The 20650-nt window shown below is 42.8% G+C and overlaps 1 protein-coding gene across 1 annotated transcript; it reads right to left on the reverse strand.

The window, feature by feature from the left end:
- Positions 1–18384: 18384 nt before the first annotated feature.
- LOC112080354 (uncharacterized) lies at positions 18385–20650 on the reverse strand. The gene is made up of 2 exons (XM_024146084.2): positions 18738–20650; positions 18385–18561 (listed from the first exon to the last, which is right to left on the reverse strand). Exons 1-2 carry the CDS (start codon positions 20522–20524, stop codon positions 18453–18455), a joined length of 1896 nt encoding a protein of 631 aa, XP_024001852.2. The 5' UTR covers positions 20525–20650; the 3' UTR covers positions 18385–18452.

Genomic DNA, 20650 nt, shown 5'->3' on the forward strand with positions numbered 1-20650 from the left:
CTGCCGCTTCGTGCGCAATGATGAGCAACAGTCCTCCAACCCTACAGCTGCTTCATGAGATTAACGTCACCAAAAATCACTTGTAGTCCTCAGAACTAATTAATTTATGTCCATTCATAATACCCTTGATAAAAACATTTTTTACATTCATTCCACCATTGGATAGTGTTACTCGTAAGCATATCCTATAGTTTATGTGCGGGAGTGTGCGCACGTGAATCAATTTGTTTCATTTGGAAGCTACTTTCACAATGGCAAAATCCTATCACGTTGCACATACAGCACAGGGACAATGTCTTTGTAGAACAAAGCATATCTCCAGTATAAATTATTGAAGCCCAAAGGAACCGAGGGCACAATAAATAAATGTAACATTTAGTTATAGTCGTTTTCTGTGATGGCAATATCAGAGCATATTGAAGCCATCCTATTCTTAAATTAGCCAACACTTTACATAACAGGCTATAAATGTATTTATTCCATTTACATGTAGGCCTAACTAAACTCTTAAAGACACATACTACACCTGAGACACACTCAGACACACTGAACTGTGCTAAACTGTTCATACTGTATGTTTTGTATGTTACTTTTACCATATAACATTCTTGTTGAATACCCAGTTGTCACGCCCTGACCTTAGAGAGCCTTTTTTATTTCTCTTTTTGGTTTGGTCAGGGTGTGATTTGGGTGGGCATTCTATGTCCTTTATTTCTATGATTTGGTTTTCTATGTTTGGCCGGGTATGGTTCTCAATCAGAGACAGCTGTCTATCGTTGTCTCTGATTGGGAATCATACTTAGGCAGCCCTTTTTCCCACCTGTGATTGTGGGTCGTTATCTTTGTTAGTGGCACTATAGCCCCCGGAAGCTTCACGGTTGTTTATTTTGTTTCTTGTTTTGTTGGCGACATTTTTAAATAAAATAAAATGTACGCTCACCACGCTGCACTTTGGTCCAGTTCTTTCGACAGAACTACCCACCACAAACAGCCCAAGCGGCGTGGCCGGGAGGAGCAGCGCTATCTGGAGGAATGGACATGGGAGGAGATATTGGAGGGCAAGGTACCCTGGGCACAGGATGGTGAATTTCACCGACCTAGGAAGGACCTAGAAGCAGCAAAGGCGGAACGGCGAAAGTACGAGGAGTTGGCACAGCGGAGCAAGCACGAGAGGCAGCCCCAAAAACATTTTGGGGGGGGCACACGGGGAGATTGGCAGAGTCAGGTTGGAGACCTGAGCCAACTCCTCGTGCTTACCGTCGGGAGAGTGTGACTAGTCAGGCCCCATGTTATGCGGCTCTGCGCAGTGTGTCTCCATTGCACACTCATAGCCCGGTGCGCTATATTCCAGCTCCTCGCTTCGGCCGGGCTAGAGTGGGCATCCAGCCAGGATGGATGGTGCCGGCTCAGCGCATCTGGCCTCCAGTGCGTCGCTTCGGTCCAGGATATCCTGCGCCGGCTCTGCGCACTGTGTCTCTGGTGCGTGTCCACAGCCCAGTACGTCCTGTGTCAGCACCCCGCAGTTGCCGGGCTAGGGTGAGCATCCAGCCAGGAGGGGTGGTGCCAGCTCTACTCTCCAGACCTCCAGTGCGCCTCCTCTGCCCCGTATATCCTGCGCCGGCTCTACGCACAGTGTCTCCGGTGCACTCTCACAGCCCAGTGCGTCCTGTGCAAAAGCCCCACAGTTGCCGGGCTAGGGTGAGCATCCAGCCAGGACGGGTTGTGCCAGCTCTGCTTTCCAGACCTCCAGTGATGATCCATGGCACAAAGCCTCCAGTGATGATCCATGGCACGAAGCCTCCAGTGATGATCCATGGCATGAAGCCTCCAGTGATGATCCATGGCACAAAGCTTCCAGTGGTGATCCTTGGCACGAAGCCTCCAGTGATGAGTCATGGCACGAAGCCTCCAGCGACGGCCTCCAGTCCGGAGCCTCCAGCGAGGGTCCCCAGTCCGGGGCCCGCAGCTAGGGTTCCCAGTCCGGGGCCCGCAGCTAGGGTCCCAGTCCGGGGCCCGCAACGAGGGTCCCCAGTCCGGGGTCGGCGACGAGGGTCCCCTCACCAGAGGTGCCACCAAAGTGGGTGAGCCAGAGGTGGAGCGGGGTCTACGTCCCCCACCAGAGCCGCCACCGCGGATAGATGCCCACCCAGACCCTCCCTATAGGTTCAGGTTTTGCGGACAGAGTCCGCACCTTTGGGGGGGGGGTACTGTCACGCCCTGACCTTAGAGAGCCTTTTTTATGTCTCTTTTTGGTTTGGTCAGGGTGTGATTTGTCCTTTATTTCTATGATTTGGTTTTCTATGTTTGGCCGGGTATGGTTCTCAATCAGGGACAGCTGTCTATCGTTGTCTGATTGGGAATCATACTTAGGCAGCCCTTTTTCCCACCTGTGATTGTGGGTAGTTATCTTTGTTAGTGGCACTATAGCCTTCGGAAGCTTCACGGTTGTTTATTTTGTTTCCTGTTTTGTTGCCGACATTTTAAAATAAAATAAAATGTACGCTCACCACGCTGCACTTTTGTCCAGTTCTTTTGACGGCCGTGACACCAGTTCTCTTTTTGAGTTAGCGTTAAATAGTGTACACCATTGGAGGAAGTTGAGGACCATACTCCTCAGTAAATTTCATAAAAATAAAAATAGTCAAACATAAAAAAGTGATCATTTTTATGAAAAACTATACTACACTGAACAAAAATATAAACACATCATGCAACCATTTCAAGGATTTTACTGACTTACAGTTCATATAAGGGAATCAGTCAATTGGAGAGAAAAAATTAGGCCCTAATCTATGGTTTAGAATGATCTTGTCCTGTCTGCAGTGTATGGCCAGTTGGATATGTCTCATCCGGAAGTGGTGTAGGTCTCGTAGACTTTAACCACCAAATGTTTAGATCTATTGCCGAAGATTTGCTGGTACTGCATGTCTCCAGCAAAGACATGGTTGTGGTGTTACGATTGTACACTTTTTGTGGAAGGGACCTAGGGAAACACACGTTTGTTGGTAAAGGTGTAAACCAATTGGGACCTAAGTGTTTAGAGACAGACTAGTGTATTGTTTAGGGACAATGAGGGACATTGGGAGCTGCTTTTGAGAGGAAATATCATTCAACAAAGTGAAATTGCTGGGGAGGGGCAGAAGGTATGAAAAGTCTTAAGAGGGCAGTTCTTACACAGCATGAATTGTTGTGTATGGGAGATTGAGGAGAAATGGCACCTTTCAATCGTTCTCATACACGACAATACCTTTACTGTCGCTAAGCACTACCATGCACAACCAAAACTCATTCCTCATCTCAAAGACCTATCTGTAAACTTTCCCCAGCCCATTGACTTTGACAGATCATTCTTGTCAATAGTAGCTCTTGGCAGTTTTTTTTGTAGACATGTCTTTGTATTGTGTTTAGGGACTCTGCAGAGAGAATAATTAGGTGGTCGTGTCATTACTGTTGTAGTCTTTATTTTATACCTTTCAGTGTRCCTTGCTCGTTTTTGTCCCACAATCTTGTTGTGCTCCATGCCCCTCCCTCATGCTCGTAGACCCAAAATGCAGCCGCTTTGGGGTATTCTTCAGCAGGGCACTGTGGAAAGGTTTCAGATAACCTGAGTTTTACAAAGAGAAAAGGTAAAAAGAGAAACTAGATAGACTAAATTGATTACATGGTCTGGAAGGTGCTCTGGGGGTCCTCAGGCTACATCTAACCACCTGAAACCCCAACACATTAACACAAACTTTTACAAACACTACCTAATTCATGTTTATGCCATGCTTACTGTAAATTGATCTAGCTTAGCTGTCAGCTTGTAAATATTTTTGCTAACTTACCTTGTGCAGAGCTAGACTTTGGAAGCACATGCTGGTGGAATCAGATTCTGTACCACCTACAACAAAACACACACCAATACACAATTGAACCACCCTACTAATTTTATTGATCTCTATTAGACTAGCTAGCTTAGCACACCTAACATGGACATTTCAATATTGTCAACTTGCTGTTAGCTAGAGTAAACTAACAAACCATAGATGATTTATACAACTTCAACATTTGCTAAAAACACAGAAACAGAGAATGAATTAGCTAAAGTGCATTCAAAAAGTATTCAGACCCCTTGACCTTTTCCACATTTTGGAATGTTACAGCCTTGTTCAAAAATGTATTAAACAGTTTTTTCCCCCTCATCAATCTACACACAGTACTCCATAATGACAAAGTAAAAACAGTTTTTTAGAAATTTTTGCAAATGTATTAAAAATAAAAAAATGAAATATTACATTTATATAAGTATTCAGAACCTTTACTCAGTACTTTGTTGAAGCACCTTTGGCAGCGATTACAGCCTTGAGTCTTCTTGGGTAAGACGCTACAAGCTTGGCACACCTGTATTTGTGGAGTGTGTCCCATTCTTCTCTGCAGATCCTCTCAAGCTCTGTCAGGTTGGATGGGGAGCATCGCTGCATAGCTATTTTCAGGTCTCTCCAGAGATGTTCGATTGGATTCAAGTCTAGGCTCTGGCTGGGTCACTCAAGGACATTCAGAGAATTGTCCCAAGAATTGTCTTGGCTGTGTGCTAAGGGTCATTGTCCTGTTGGAAGGTGAACCTTTGCCCCAGGCTGAGGTCCTGAGCGCTCTGGAGCAGCTTTTCATTAAGGATCGCTCTGTACTTTGCTCCGCTCTTCTTTCCTTCGATCCTGACTAGTCTTCCAGTCCCTGCCTCTGAAAAACATCCCCATAGAATGATGCTGCCACTACCATGCTTCACAGTAAGGATGGTGCCAGGTTTCCTCCAGACGTGACACTTGGCATTCAGGCCAAAGAGTTCAACCTTGGTTTCATCAGACCAGAGAATCTTGTTTCTCATGGTCTGAGAGTCCTTCAGGTGCCTTTTGCAAAACTCCATGCAGGCTGTTATGTGCCTTTTACTGAAGAGTGGCTTCCGTCTGGCCACTCTACCATAAAGGCCTGATTGGTGGAGTGCTGCAGAGATGGTTGTCCTTCTGGAAGTTTCTCCTATCTCTACAGAGGAACTCCGGAACTCTGTCAGAGTGACCATCGGGTTCTTGGTCACCTCCCTGACCAAGGCCCTTCTCCCTCGATTGCTCAGTTTGGCCGGGCGGCCAGCTCTAGGAAAAGTCTTGGTAGTTCCAAACTTCTTCCATTTAAGAATGATTGAGGCCACTGTGTTCTTGTGTACCTTCAATGCTGCAAAAAGGTTTTAGTGCCCTTCCCCAGATCTGTTCCTCGACATAATCCTGTCTCGGAGCTCTACTGACAAATCCTTTGACCTCTTGGCTTGGTTTTTGCTTTGACATGCACTGTCAACTGTGGGACCTTATATAGGCAGGTGTGTGCCTTTCTGAATAATGTCCAATCACTTTACCACAGGTGGACTCCAATCAAGTTGTAGAAAGATCTCAAGGATGATTAATGGAAACAAGATGCTCCTGAGCTCAATTTCGAGTCTCATAGCAAAGGGTCTGAATAGTTATAAAAATAAGGTATTTCTGTGTTTTAATAAGTGTGCAATTAAAAAAAAAAGTGTTTTCACTTTGTTGTTATGGGGTATTGTGTGTAGATTGAGGAGGGACATATTTTACTTCCATTGTAGAGTAAGGCTGTATCTTAACAAAATATAGGAAAAGGGAACTGGTCTGAATACTACCTGAATGGACTGTATATTGACAATTCTATCTTTAGTAATGGACTGTTTTCCAGACAAGGGTGGAATGGATGGCTACCAGATTGATCTACTCGTATTTGCTAACGTTAGCTAGCTTACGTAAGCTAACGTAAGTCAAAGATAGAACAAACCAACATGTTTACTCTGCTGAAGGTACCTGTCCAGCAGTGACTGCCATGGAATAAGCAAAATTGATTGACAGTGTGTATCCAAAAGATAGCTAGCTAGCTATATAATTTAGCTGATGGCATTCTGAGTTCAATAGAGGACTATAACATTAGCTAACTAGGTAACTTACCTAGTCCAGCTAGGCTAGRATGCAGGCTAACGGTACGTTACCTCTAATGGAGATTCTTCATTTTTGTTGTGAAGGGAAAAAACTATAGTATCGCATCACTTCTCAGCTGTTGTCGAAATGGATTCAGTTCAGCCTGAAAATCTTTCTGATAATCTTTGGTCACAGTAAACATCATTATTATTTTTTTGTCATTATTATTTTTCACCCCCTTTTTCTTCCCAACTTCGATTTTGTCTCATCGCTGCATCTCCCCAACAGGCTCGGGAGGCAAAAGTTGAGTCATGCGTCCTCCGAAACATGACCCGCCAAACCTCGCTTCTTTAACACCCACCCGCTTAACCCGGAAGCCAGCCGCACCAATGTGTCGGAGGAAACACGTTCCCCTGACAACCGAGATCAGCTTGCAGGTGCCCGGCCCGCCACAAGGAGCCGCTAGAGCGCGACGTGCCAAGTAAAGCTCCCCTGGCCAAACCCTCATATCCGACTCTGTAYTGAGGCCTCTAGCACTGCGAGTGCCTTAGTGCCTTAGACCGCTGCCCAACTCGGGAGGCCCAGTAAGCATCATTCTTGATAGCATCAAGCCACTGGCAGCATCGGGGTAAACCTCTGATAAGTAGAATGGTGAAAGATAACACATTTTTGCACTTGTTTGTAATTAGTACAGCCAGACATTGAACAACACCACATGGTCATGATGACAGATGTTTAAAAAAAATCTTGCCTCGAGAAGTTCTGAGATTACTGTGTTGGGCATGCCCCATCTACCTAGCGAGGCAGTATCTGCATTCGCCATTAATGTCGGACTTTGTGGGTTCACTATGAGCAGCCGAATACACCGGAAGTTGAAACTTACCGATTCTACCAGTGAAATTAAAGTGCGCTCGTTTTAGCTTGTGGTTTGGATCATTTTTATGTTTATGACAAAAACGTAATGCTGTTAATATAGTAATGACTATATGCCGTGGCAGAGCCAGGGTAAAATTTCCCTTTAAGCGATACAGGTGACCAGGAAAGGCATGCCCCATGAAGACCATTCACCTCACACAATCTCCCCATCTATCATGGCTTGATATATCCCCTCTCCGCACTCCCCCTTGTCTCATTTGAATCCAATTTTGGACATTTCCAACCCACACTCAGCTCGACCCCATCCATCTACTGTAGCTAGTGTGTCTAATTGTCACATCTGCTCCTGCTGCGCCCTGTGGTGTTCATCCGGTGTCTTCTTGACCTGCAGTCTCCCTCTCCCTCTCTGTGTGATTGTGTGGTTGGAGACAGGTGTGCTGGAGTCAGAGCAGATCCCTACCAGCTGCAACTCATTCCATAATCAAGACCTCTACAAATACTCAGTCCTGCCACTTCCACTCTGCCAGATCGTAATCTTTGCTCAGTCAGTTCATGATTATAGCAATTTATAATTATTCAAGTTCCTCGTACTCTGCTGTGCTTGTTTCCCTGCCTGACACAGTTTATCCTCTCATTGCAGTTACCGCTCTGTCTCTGTCTCCTGTTCCACATCTCACCACCCGACTACCTTGCTATAGATTTTACTCACTACCACCACCTTGGATTCCCCTCAGGACCTGTTTACCCTGTTCTACTCAGCTAACTCCAACCTCAGTCTCTGATATTTCTGCAACTCATCCGAGCTTCTCTGGATCTGCACTCCATATCTCTCTGTGTAACAATACATATTTTGGTTCATTCATCTCTGTTTCCTCATCTGAGTCTGCTCTTGGGTTCCCCTGTGTCTCTCCGCTTAACACTAATCTGCTCTGCTCAAGGCCATGTGTTTTATTTATGGAATGTACATACTGTACATAGGATATTCATTTGATCACTCTTTTGTTGCTGAAAATGTTCTTGCACTTCAGGAAATGCAGATGAGCTTTGTGATTAACATAAATTGACTGACAATCCACACTAACACACGATTATATTAACCTTTGCGCTTTTCATGTAGCCTACTTTTGGCCAGCTAATAGCCTAACCACCATTCAAGCAACATTATGAACTAAACACTCAAATCCTGTTGCCGCAGGATTCTTTTACTGCGAAAATATAGGTCAAATTAAGATTGTTCATCTGTACAGTATTCCATGATTCACTCATTTCCACCGTTTTACCCCAGGTCAGTTGGGGCACCCAGACTAAACGAGCACCATTGCGCCCTTCAAACCTGTATTCCTACTGCACAGTGATCTCTTTTCCATAGTTCTCCAGAGGTCATCCCTATCAGATATTTTTCATACATGAACAGCAAAGGATAATCCAACTCTTGAATCTTTCAATAATGGAATATCGAAGGGACTATGAGGGAGAACCATTGAGGAAAGGCCGCTGGTTGCATTCTGATCAGTGTGCTATGTATCCTTCAAGTTGTTATATTGTCATGGATCTTCTCCATTCCCTGCACTAAACCACTCAACAGCCACAACAAAGACACGCAGCAACAATTAGTTCAGCTGAGCCTCTAAACACAGTCATGCATTATGCAGTATTTTGACTTCCACAATCTTTTGTTTTTGAGGAACTGTTTTCAAGGGGAAGTGCTTTACTTGGGGGAAGATGACATTGGAATTTCCATCAGTGATCATGGAATCCAGTGATACATCTGAGATACAATTTTCAACAATTGCATGTGTAGGCCTATACAAATTGTGAACAGGTTGTAAAGAGCTAATTGACCTTTAGGCATTTTGCTTTGTGTTTTCAGAAAGTAGAAAGCTCTTAACTACATAACCAGTAGCACTGTATCCAATTCGCATCATTTCTCAAAACCCACATTTTCTCTATGTAAATCATGAGTATAGTATCTTCATCTGTTAATCTCAATATGTTTTGGGGAAGCATACATATGTGTGCAAATCCTACATTCCCTAAACTATCATACACATAGCCTCGATCCAGTCCAATGAGGTATCAACTTCAGAGCCTGCTCTATTGTATCAACAATCACCCTGCTCTACTCAGAATCAATTCAGCACCATGCACAGCTCAGGATGCCCCTTTAAGAAATGAATCACCATGGGCAGGGCAATGATCACTCCTCTCTATTCAAGATCAATTCAGCACCAAGGACAGCTCAGGATGCCCTTTAAGAAATGAATCACCATGGGCAGGGCAATGATCACTCCTCTCTATTCAAGATCAATTCAGCACCATGCCCAGCTCAGGATGCCCTTTAAGAATGAATCACCATGGGCAGGGCAATGATCACTCCTCTCTATTCAAGATCAATTCAGCACCAAGGCAGCTCAAGATGCCCTTTAAGAATTTCAGCTCTCAGTCACAATTGAGAGTATATCATTCCATTCTTTCCTCAGGCAATGGCAGTTCAGTATTGATTTTATTCATGACCACCATTTCCCTCATTTATCTGTCACTCATCAATGCCAAAGCTATGCACCCCCACACACACACACACTCATCAATGCCAAAGCTATATCACTACAGATGATGTGTCCAGTATTATGACAGTATGACAGTATTACATTATTAATTGACAGTATTACAGTATGACAATATTAGTTGACAGAATTACAGTATGACAGTATTACAGTATTACAGTACTAGTTGACAGTATTACAGTATGACAGTATTACAGTATTAGTTGACAGTATTACAGTATTAGTTGACAGTATTGCAGTATGACAGTATGACAGTATTACAGTATTAGTTGACAGTATTACACTATGACAGTATTACAGTATTAGTTGACAATCTTTCAGTATGACAGTATTACAGTATTAGTTGACAGTATTGCAGTATGACAGTATGACAGTATTACAGTATTAGTTGACAGTATTACAGTATTAGTTGACAGTATTACACTATGACAGTATTACACTATGACAGTATTACAGTATTAGTTGACAATCTTTCAGTATGACAGTATTACAGTATGACAGTATGACAGTGTGGCGACCATAAACAAGACAGTGTGTTGAGCAAAGTAGCTTTGTTAGGTGGTAGGCTACTTCTGTACCTATTCGAGCATCACTTCAAACCTCATGATATCACCATTGGATCATCATGTCCCCTGTATGAGTGCTGCTATAAACACTCATTAGACAGATGTTGTTGCCAAAGGGGACTTTGGTATCTGGGGTAAATTGTTTGGAGTTTTGTTACTTTTATTTCACCAGAGCAGCTGTGTGGTTGAGCGATGAGACTGAAAACTGTACAGTCATTCCACCTGAGGTTTTAAACCTTGCAGTTTCCTTTTCCGGTGTGTTTAATTTGAACATCAAACTCTCCCAATTTGGAGTTTCTGTGTTAAATGTACCCAGGCAATGGGCTGGGCAGTGATGTGCAAATTAACTGTGGAAAACTGTCAGGGAAACCATAGAGTGATAGCAGAATTTTTTTATGACAAAATGAATACAAAGATTTTAGAAATAGTGTATTTATAGCTTGATGATAAATCTGCTTATACAAAAGTAATTACGGAACCTAGAACACAGACTCTTTAGGATTTTTGGCCTAATTCTGGTATGGTTAATTAAATCAATAACTTAAATTAAGAATGTGATTTCATGACGCGTTGCCATAATCCAAGACTTTTATAAGCCATGTCTATGAAACCAAATCATCAGCTTGATATGAAGTGCAACTCGGTCCAAGTGCAGGCTTAATCCGGATCTGTGGATCTGACCCTTTATTGGCACCCCTCACATCTGATGAGTCAAAAGTACTGGAACATTTGACCTAAGGCTCTAGTCTAATTTGCTGCTATCGGTGTCTTTCTTCACACTGTGAGCCTACTGCAGTGAGTCATTCTTCCCCTTGTTTATTCAATTGCACATCTAGACCTTCAATGAGCCCTGCCTAGACACTTCACGTGGCTTTACCTACATTTTGTGTCTTTTTACATCAAAGAACAATCGAGGGAGAAAGGTGCTCATTCGTTTCTCATAAGTTGCTTAGACAGCTGGTTTGCCTGCGTAGCCAAAGCTGAGCATCATTCATTTGGAGCTGTGATCGGTGTAATTGGTTCCCAAACCACTAGTTCCCGGTTTTTCTCCCTTTTTTCTTCCTCACATCCACATCTTTTATCTTTGCCCACAACATTTTCCTCTTCTTTGTCCTCTGTCACTCTCTCATTCCTACAGTTCTACTACCAACAAGGCTTAGGCTTTAGCTAAGTGTAGCCGATCCTTTTCCCCCCTCACATCAACATGCACCCTGGCATCGCCTGGCACTGCCAGAGGCATAAGAACATTCAACCTGGCGTGCGTCAGGCGTGGCGCTTCATCGCCATCACTTGGCTAAGACACCCTTTGAGAACACTTCACTGACAAACCCCGTTGAACACGGAGAGGAAGAGCGACACTACAAAACCATCTAAATATATCAAAAATCATCTGCCCTACAGACCAACATGAAACCACTTTATTCAACTTGAATGTGTAACACAAACCAACCTTTTCCATTGGACCATGGTATAATAAAGTAATAAATATGTCACGCCCTGGTCTGTTTCACCTGTTCCTGTGATTGTCTCCACCCCCTCCAGGTGTCGCTTATTTTCCCCAGTGTATTTATCACTATTTCCTGTCTCTCTGTGCCAGTTCGTCTTGTATGTTAGTCAAGTCAACCAGCGTGTTTTTCCCGTACTCCTTTTGCTATTCTCTTTTTGATAGTCTTCCCGGTTTTGACCCCTGCCTGACACTGGACTACTTTCCCGCCTGCCTGATCATCCTGCCTGCCCTGACCCTGATTCTGCCTTTTGGTACCTTTTGGACTCGGAACTGGTTTTGACCCTTTTGCCTGTCCATGATCATTCTCTTGCCTTCCCCTATTGGATGAATAAATATTGTAAGACTCCAACCATCTGCCTCCTGTGTCTGCATCTGGGTCTCGCCTTGTGTCATGATAACATACACATTTGAGAGGAGACATATCACAAACTGTTTGCTTTATACAGGATAACATAGGTCATTCTATGGAGATGCATGTGTAACACTTGCCGACTAGGGTTACCTAAAATGTCTCAACTACTAGACTACGCCAGTTCCTGTTTAATGAGGGGACACACCTCAACCAGTACATGAGACACAGGTTCGTGACAGGTCACCTTAGATGTGTGTCATGAGCAATGCAATGGACTTACAATAAACTTCTTACAGTTACAGGTTTGAAACCAACTGGCAATCTTTTTTCAAGCCATTTTCACATCAATCAATACATACCCAGATGGGTTAACTACTCAGACTATAGTAAATACCTAGGACTTCAAATCATGTACTGTCACTTTAAGAGCATTCAATTATGTTGCATATCCTAATCATGATAAATCTACTTGGGGAAGCCATCCTCACCACGAGCACGGGGATTGGCACTTGGAGCAAGAACTACAGAACGGGGGACGCCAGTATGAGCTAGCTCCAACCAGAGCTCCGCAGTTCAGACCTTTGAAGTTTGGACCAAGAACTTGCATCTTGTACTCCAGCTCCCTGCACTGCCCTAACAGATGGTGCTTGACCCCAAACACAGGTGCACCACAGGGGACATGAGGGCATGAACTGCAATGAAAGAGACCGTTTAGGGCACGTGTCCAACTCATTCCACGGAGGGCCTAGTATCTGTGGGTTTTCGCTGTTCCCTTGGACTTGATTGAATTAAGGTCCCTGATTAGTAAGGAACTCCCCTCACCTGGCTGTCTAGGTTTGAATTGAAATGAAAAAACAAAAACCAGCAGACATTAGGCCCTCCATGGAATGAGTTTTACACTCCTGGTTTCGGGATGCTTCAATCATAGGAAAAGTCATGAAATACCAATTTTGTTGTTTTGACAAGTTCCTGGGAATGCTGAGAATGTTCCAAAGCCAAGCAACTATCTTGCACCACTCCAAGAACGTTGTGGAAGTTAGAATGCAAAATAACCATAGGAGAACCACGCTCTCACCAAGCTCTAAGAAACATATAGTTCTCAGAACGTTATGTGCTAGCTGGGAAAGGGCTTGTGGGTTTGCTGTAGGTTGTTTTTGGAATTTCCTTTTTTGATATGCCTCAATGTTCAATGGAGAACATGTAAAGGGGGCCTTTTTTATGTCAAAATGTTAATTAAGTATGTGGCTAATGAGGCCATGAAAATATGAAATATTTGTGTGTGTGTGTGTGTGGACCTGTTTAACTATATTTGTAGGGACCAGAAATCCCCACAAGAATAGTAAATGTGGGAAAAAATGACCAACTGGGGACATTTTGTTAGTCCCCACAAAGTAAAATGCAACTTCTAGTGGATTTACGGTTAAGGTAGAATTAGTGTTAGGGTTAGAATTAGGTTTAGGGTTAGGAGTTAGGGTTAGTTTTAGGGTTAAGGTTAGGTTTTGGGGTTAAGGTTAGGGTTAAGGAAAATATGATTTTGAATGGTTATAAATTGTGTCCCCACAAGGTTAGTTAAACAAGACTGTGTGTGTGTGTACATCCAATCAATCAGAATAAACCAAATTACAACACAGTCAATACAAAACTACATTGCTTATTGGGAAACACAGGCACAAACACAAAGCAAAATGCAGTGCTATCTGGCCCTAAATTGACAGTACACCGTGGCTAACTATTTGACCATGGTTACTGATCAAAACCTTAGAAAAACCTTGACAAAGTACAGGCTCAGTGAGCACAGCACAACAGCAGAACCTGAGACGGAGCTGCATTTCCTGACAAAATGTGAAAAATATATAACAATTAGAGAGTGTCATTTCCCCAAATTTGAAACCCTTATTAAAGATTTCAAAGACCTACCCGTCCTGTTGGGGGAGGACGCAGAGAGCTGTGGGTTGGCAGCGCACTACATTGCTGCCTGCCATAAGATGAGGGACAGTGTCTGACAGACCAATCAACCTGCACATGTACTCTACTGTATGCTTATTGCTTATTGCAATATGTACATTGTTAAGTCATGCCAATAAAGCAAATTAAATTGAAGAGAGAGAGAGAGATAGAGAGAGACTGACTGACTGACTGACTGGAGGCTGAGACAGTGGGGGGGGGGGGGACACTGTGGCCAACCAGGCAGGATGTAACACCCACTTTGCCAAAGCAGAGCCCCCAACTTACTATCCTGAGACAAGGCTGAGTATAGACCATGAAGATCTCCACCGCACAAGCCCGAGTAGGGGCGCAAAACCGGACAGGATGATCACATCAGTGACTCAACTCACCCAAGTCGAGTATAGCGAGAAAAAAAGCCTGGCACGACGTGACGCACCCCTCCTAGGGATGGCATGGAAGAGCCCTAGTAAGACAGTGACTCAGCCCCCATAATAGGTTCAGAGGCAGAGAATCCCGGTGGAGAAACAGCAAGGGTGGTTAGTCACGCCAGTGCCTTGCCATTCACCTTCGCACCCCTGTGCCAGACTACACTCAATCATAGCACCAACTGAAAAGATGAGTCTTCAGTAAAGACTTAAGGGTCGAGACCCAGTCTGTGTCTCTCACATGGATAGGCAGACCATTCCGTAAAAATGGAGTCTATAGGAGAAAGCCCTGCCTCCAGCTGTTTGCTTAGAAATTCTAGGGACATTGTGACCGTAGCGTACGTGTCGTGTAGGTATGTACGGCAAGACCAAATGGGAGAAATAGAGGATAGCATTGCAGTAGTCTGATCTGGAAGTGACAAAAGCATGGATGAGTATTTATGCGTCATTTTGGACAAAAAGTTTCAGATTTTTGCAATGTTACAAAGATGGAAAAAAGCTGCCTTTGAAATATTCTTGATATGTTCGTCAAAAGAGAGATCATGGTCCAGAGTAACGCTGAGGTCCTTCACAGTTTTATTTGAGACAACTGTACAACCATAAAGCTTAATTGTCAGATGAAACAGATGATCTCTTTGTGTCTTGGAACCTAGAACTAGTTTTAAAAGTAAAACCTTCACCTCTTCATGTCTGGAACACAGGATTCCAGGGTAGGCAATAGTAATGTTTTATCAGAACCACACGCTCTCACATTTTGTTGCGGCAATATGTTCTGAAACATTACAGGTACATTGTGTTATTACATTACCTGGGCCATTCCTACAATGCAGTGCCTTTTGGACATCATACCTTTTGGGGGGGAAAAGTACATATATAAAGTATCAGTCAAAAGTTTGGACACCCTGTTAGATTTATGCAGCAAACAGTTTGGATAATCCACCTAAAAAATATGAAGTGCCTGAGCTTGACCAATATGTTGAGGCTGTTCTGAGGGGAAAAGGGGGAGGTCCAACTCAACATTAAGAAGGTTTTCTTAATACTTTGTACACTCAATGTATATACAAATATATACAGCTCTGGAAAACATTAAGAGACCACTGCAAAATTATCAGTTTCTCTGGTTTTACTATTTATAGGTGTGTGTTTTGGTAAAATTAACACTTTTGTTTCATTCTATAAACTACTGACAACATTTCTCCCAAATTCCAAATAAAAATATTATCATATAGAGCATTTATTTGCAGAAAATGACAACTGGTCCAAATAGCAAAAAGTATGCAGTGTGTCAGACCTTGAATAATGCAAAGAAAATAAGTTAATATTCATTTTTAAACAACACAATACTAATGTTTTAACTTAGGAAGAGTTCAGAAATCAATATTTGGTGGAATATTCCTGATTTTCAATCACAGCTTTTCATACCAATCAAAGGTTTGGATACACCTACTCATTCAAGGGTTTTTCTTTATTTTTACTATTTTCTGCATTGTATATAATATAGTAAAGACATCAAAACTATGAAATAATAATCATGTTGTCACCAAAAAAGTGTTAAACAAATCAAAATATATTTTATATTTGAGATTCTTCAAAATAGCCACCCTTTGCCTTGATGGCAGCTTTGCACACTCCTGGCATTCTCTCAAACAGCTTCATGAGGTAGTCATATGGAATGCATTTCAATTAACAGATGGGCCTTGTTAAAAGTGAATTTGTGGAATTTCTTTCCTTCTTAATGCATTTGAGCCAATCAGTTGTGCTGTGACAAGGTGTGGGTGGAATACAGAAGATAGCCTTATTTGGTAAAAGACCAAGTCCATATTATGGCAAGAACAGCTCAAATAAGCAAAGAGAAAAAACAGTCCATCATTACTTTAAGACATGAAGGTCAGTCAATCTGGAAAATGTCAAGAACTTTGAAAGTTTCTTCAGGTGCGCTAAACCATCAAGTGCTATGATGAAACTGTCTCTCATGAGGACTGCCACAGGAAAGGAGTTAACTGCACCTCAGATTGCAGGCCAAATTCAAGTACAAGTAACAGTGCCTGTGCTGGAATAATACATTATGGCCTTTCTCTTGCATTTCAAAGATGATGTTACAAAAAAAAGGTTTATTTCTATGTATTATCTTTTACCAGATCTAATGTGTTATATTCTCCTACATTCATTTCACATTTCCACAAACTTCAAAGTGATTCCTTTCAAATGGTATCAAGAATATGCATATCTGTGCTTCAGGTCCTGAGCTACAGGCAGTTATATTGGGTATGTAATTTTAGGTGAAAATTGAGGAACCGATCCTTAAGAGGGTAACCACTTCACTGTACTGTTTACAGTGTAAACTTTACACCTTCTGTATCCTGTGCATGTGACAAATAAACATTTTTTTTTTTTGATACAGCATGTGTACCATGTGGCCTCACATGTGAATCCTTAAAGAGATGGATGGGGCTAAGGCTTAAGAGGGTGTGATTGATGCTGAATGGGTAAATAGACAAAGAAGAGCTATCCAGTAGGTGTACCAAAAGATTCAAGCAGTGGAGGCTCCTCAGAGGAGGAAGGGGAGGACCATCCTCCTCAGTGAATTTCTTAAAAATAAGAGTGTTAAAACATTGAAAAAGTTATCATTTTCAGATAAAACTATTGTAAATATATTCACGTCACCAAATAATTGATTAAAACACATTTAGCAATGAAGGTCTACAGTAGCTTCAACAGCCCTCTGTAGGGTAGCACCATGGTGTAGCCGGAGGACAGCTAGCTTCCATCCTCCTCTTGGTACATTGACTTCAATACAAAACCTAGGAGGCTTTTGGTTCTCTCCCCCTTCCATAGACTTAAACAGTAATTATGACAACTTCCGGAGGACGTCCTCCAACCTATCAGAGCTCTTGCAGCATGAACTGACAGGTTGTCCACCCAATCAAAGGATCAGGGAATGAATCTAGTACTGAAAGCATAAGCTACAGCTAGCTAGCACTGCACTGCATAAAATGTGGTGAGTAGTTGACTCAAAGAGAGAGAAAGACAATAGTTGAACAGTTTTCAACAAATTAAATTCTTCAAAAATGAAGGAGAAGCAAGAGAGAGAGAGAGAGAGATTGTCATTTTCTTCACCTTCAGTTTCACCTACTTAGCTAACAAATGCAGTTGGCTAGTTTAGTTACTCAACCACCTGCCTCAAACAGAAGGAAGCTATGTTAGCTAGCTGGCCATGACTATTCAACACAACACTGGAACCCTTCCAAGTCAAGGTAAGCTTTTTGTTCTATTAATTTGTTGTCACCTGGGTCTGTCAGTGTAACTGCTTACTGACTGTACACTGTAATGTTACTTCATGATTGTAGCGGGTTTACTAACGCATTAGTTCTATTAGCTATGTTGACTAGGACGTTACTTCAGCTAATATGGGGACAACGATGTAGGCTGTGTGTAGCGGTTATGACATGGTTTGGGTTGGAAAGGTTTTTTCGCCTGGTCACATACAGCTGATGTGTTGTTCATTGAAGTCTGCAAACAAAGGGAAAAGGTGAGAGGAGGATATGCATAGAGGCTAGAATGAATACAACATGGCTGCTATTATCAGGGGTGTATTCATTCTAGCCTCTATGCATATCCTCCTCTCACCTTTTCCCTTCGTGTGTGGACTTCAATGAACAACACCGATTCTGTTGAAAAACGTTTGTTAAACAGAAGCAAACAAAACAGGGATAAAAATACCAGAATTTGTCGAATAGAAACTCTTGTTTGCAACTGTTGGACTAGTTATTACACCCTAGATACGCTTGATGCAAGCAAGAGTGTGAAAGGCGGTATTGAATGTGTCTGTCATCTCAAATTCTTCTCTTGACCTGTGTGCACCTATGTTGTAAACTTTCATTAAACAATGTCACCATTCAGAGCAAAGATATATAATTACTCTCTCCTAATTTTCTATTTAATATTCCTAACTTAACACTTACATCTAAGAAAAACTACACATTGTAAATAAATGCTTTTGTCTTTTTTAGAAAATAAATGCATTCTTTAATAGCTCAATGTGATTCAAAATAATGTAAGCAAATGCTTCTACCATGTATGTCCAAGTCAGTTATCACTCTCGCTGTGAGGAGAGGTGTTGGAGGCAGTTCATGAATCGGCGCGGGGTGTCCCACTCTGAGCCAAAGTGCTGAGCATCTCATTGTCAGANTGTCCCACTCTGAGCCAAAGTGCTGAGCATCTCATTGTCAGACGACAGCGCAGCCAGATGTGCGGCCAACTCTCTCTACTTTGCCTCAACAACGTCCTCCTGAACAGACAGCATTATCTCTGCGACGAGTCTTTTGGATGAGTCTATATTAAAGATAGACTCCTTGTCTGAGCTGTCCACCGCTCTTAATGAATAAAAAATACATTTAATTTGTGCAACGCTTTTCATAACAGAGTTCTCAAAGCTCTACGAAAGCTCTACAAAAATAAAAACATTTAGAATCAAGGCTGTTCAAATATCAACAGTGGGCTAGGTGTTAAAKYGCTTTTCAGATTAGGACTATGAGAAAGACAGTATTACCTTGGCCTCTGGGACTCTGGAGTTGAGAATTCTCCCTCGAATGYTGATGGACTGGTCGATCGCATTGTCTCAGTTGGGAAATVAAAAGCATCCCTGCAAACTGTGTAAATGTGCATCTTTTTGGGGGGCTCCTCTGGAACCTTCCTAAGGCGAAGCACTGGGCGCCGTGGCAGCCTCACCTTTGGCTTTCCCTCTGGAGGAGTAGGGACGAGGCCAGAGACATTGAAGACTGATTTGGAAGAGGTCAGGAGGGATTTGGACAGACTGTCTTCTTCGTCTGTGGAGGAAATCCTTTGGGCCTCTTTGTCAATAGGGATATCGGATCGACCGGAGGGAAACTCCAATGAGCTCCGACAGTTGCTCATGGCATAAAGTGAGGATGATGCAGAGACATCCTTTTGCAACTGTGTCAGTTTCAATTCTGTGCCGTATGAAACTTCCTTTGAGGTTGAAGTAGGCACACCAATTACGGAGAGAGAGTCAATGCTTCTACTGAGGTGAGTAGCATTTTCAATGTCTTCAGGATTCTTCAAAGCATCAAGGTAGGACATTGACAGGCATCCTTTGACGGGCATGCAATTGACTGGGGATGCTGGTTTTGAAGTAATTACCTTCTGAAGATCAAGGTCTTCCTGTGAGGATATTGCACCAGCGCTCCGTCTGAGGAAACCATCCTCATCCAGTAGGTCATCACAGACAGTGTCCATGAGGCCTGAGGCAATATATTTTATCTTCAGGGATGACATCCAGATCCCTGGAAATCCCTCAAAAGCTTCAGTTGAGTAAGATGCTACATCATCTAGGTCAGGCTGGAGTCCAGCCACATTGGAAACAAATGGTGTGTTGCTTGCCTTGAGAGAGGTTCCCATAGCACCCAAAATGTTGCTGACAGCATTGATGGCAGTCTGGCTTGCCTTGGGGGAAATCGTCCTGTTGGGAGAATCTTGTCTAATCATATTGATTATTTTAGTGTTGACCTGCTCCAGAACTTTGATGATTTGGTCTTTGGCAGTAGACTGTAGTTTGGGGGTAAGTGAAATGGCATCTACGTTGGCATTCATGGTCTCACTGGCTTTCCCGGTCAGCTGACAGGCCTGGTCTTTACTGCGTTTTCTGGATACACTTTTCAACATATCCTCAATAATTTCTTTCTCTGAGCAGTCCTCGCTTTTGAYGTTCACCGATCCAAATTGAGGCAAAGAGACAGAATGTCTTACCTCATTCCTCACAGATTGGGCCAGGGTTTCTTTGAAAGGTTRTGTGCTAATTTGGTCCAGAACTCCATCCACAAGGGTGACATAGAGGTTAGGGAAAGAAGTGCTTCTGGTGGCCCGGGGAGCTTTCCTTCTAGGGGATGAGTTAAAGACATAACTTACTCTAATGACTCTTTTTTCATCCGTATTCTTCTCACCTGGAGATATGAGCGCTGTGTCTTGGATCAAAATTGGCTTTACCTCATGGTCTTCAATCTTTACTGCAAGGACCTGTGATTTTGTGTGGCGTTCATCAAATCCAGACAGGCTGCTCTGAATTGYTCCAGGAACAACAACATTTGATGTACCTTCTTCAGGATCGTCATGTAGTAGGGCTAGTGGCTGGTCGTCTAAAATCATTTCACTGCACATATCGATGGCATCTTCCACTAAATCATCAGCGATCAACTCAACTTTTGCAGAGGCCATTGATTTCGCTGGGTGCTCGCCTGTTGCCTCAGAGAGCATTCCTTCCATATCTGCTCTGGAAGTAGTACAAGAACATGGAACACTGGCCATCACAGTTGTCTCCATGTCACCCAGAAGACTGCTCACAGCATTGATGGCTGTTCGGCTTACCTTTGGAGATAGAATCAGAATAATTTATCGCCATGCAACAAATGCAGTGTTGTAAAGCACTTAAGTAAAAATACTTTAAAG

Source organism: Salvelinus sp. IW2-2015, unplaced genomic scaffold (genome assembly GCF_002910315.2).
Source record: "Salvelinus sp. IW2-2015 unplaced genomic scaffold, ASM291031v2 Un_scaffold16283, whole genome shotgun sequence".
NCBI classification, from domain to species: domain Eukaryota; kingdom Metazoa; phylum Chordata; class Actinopteri; order Salmoniformes; family Salmonidae; genus Salvelinus; species Salvelinus sp. IW2-2015.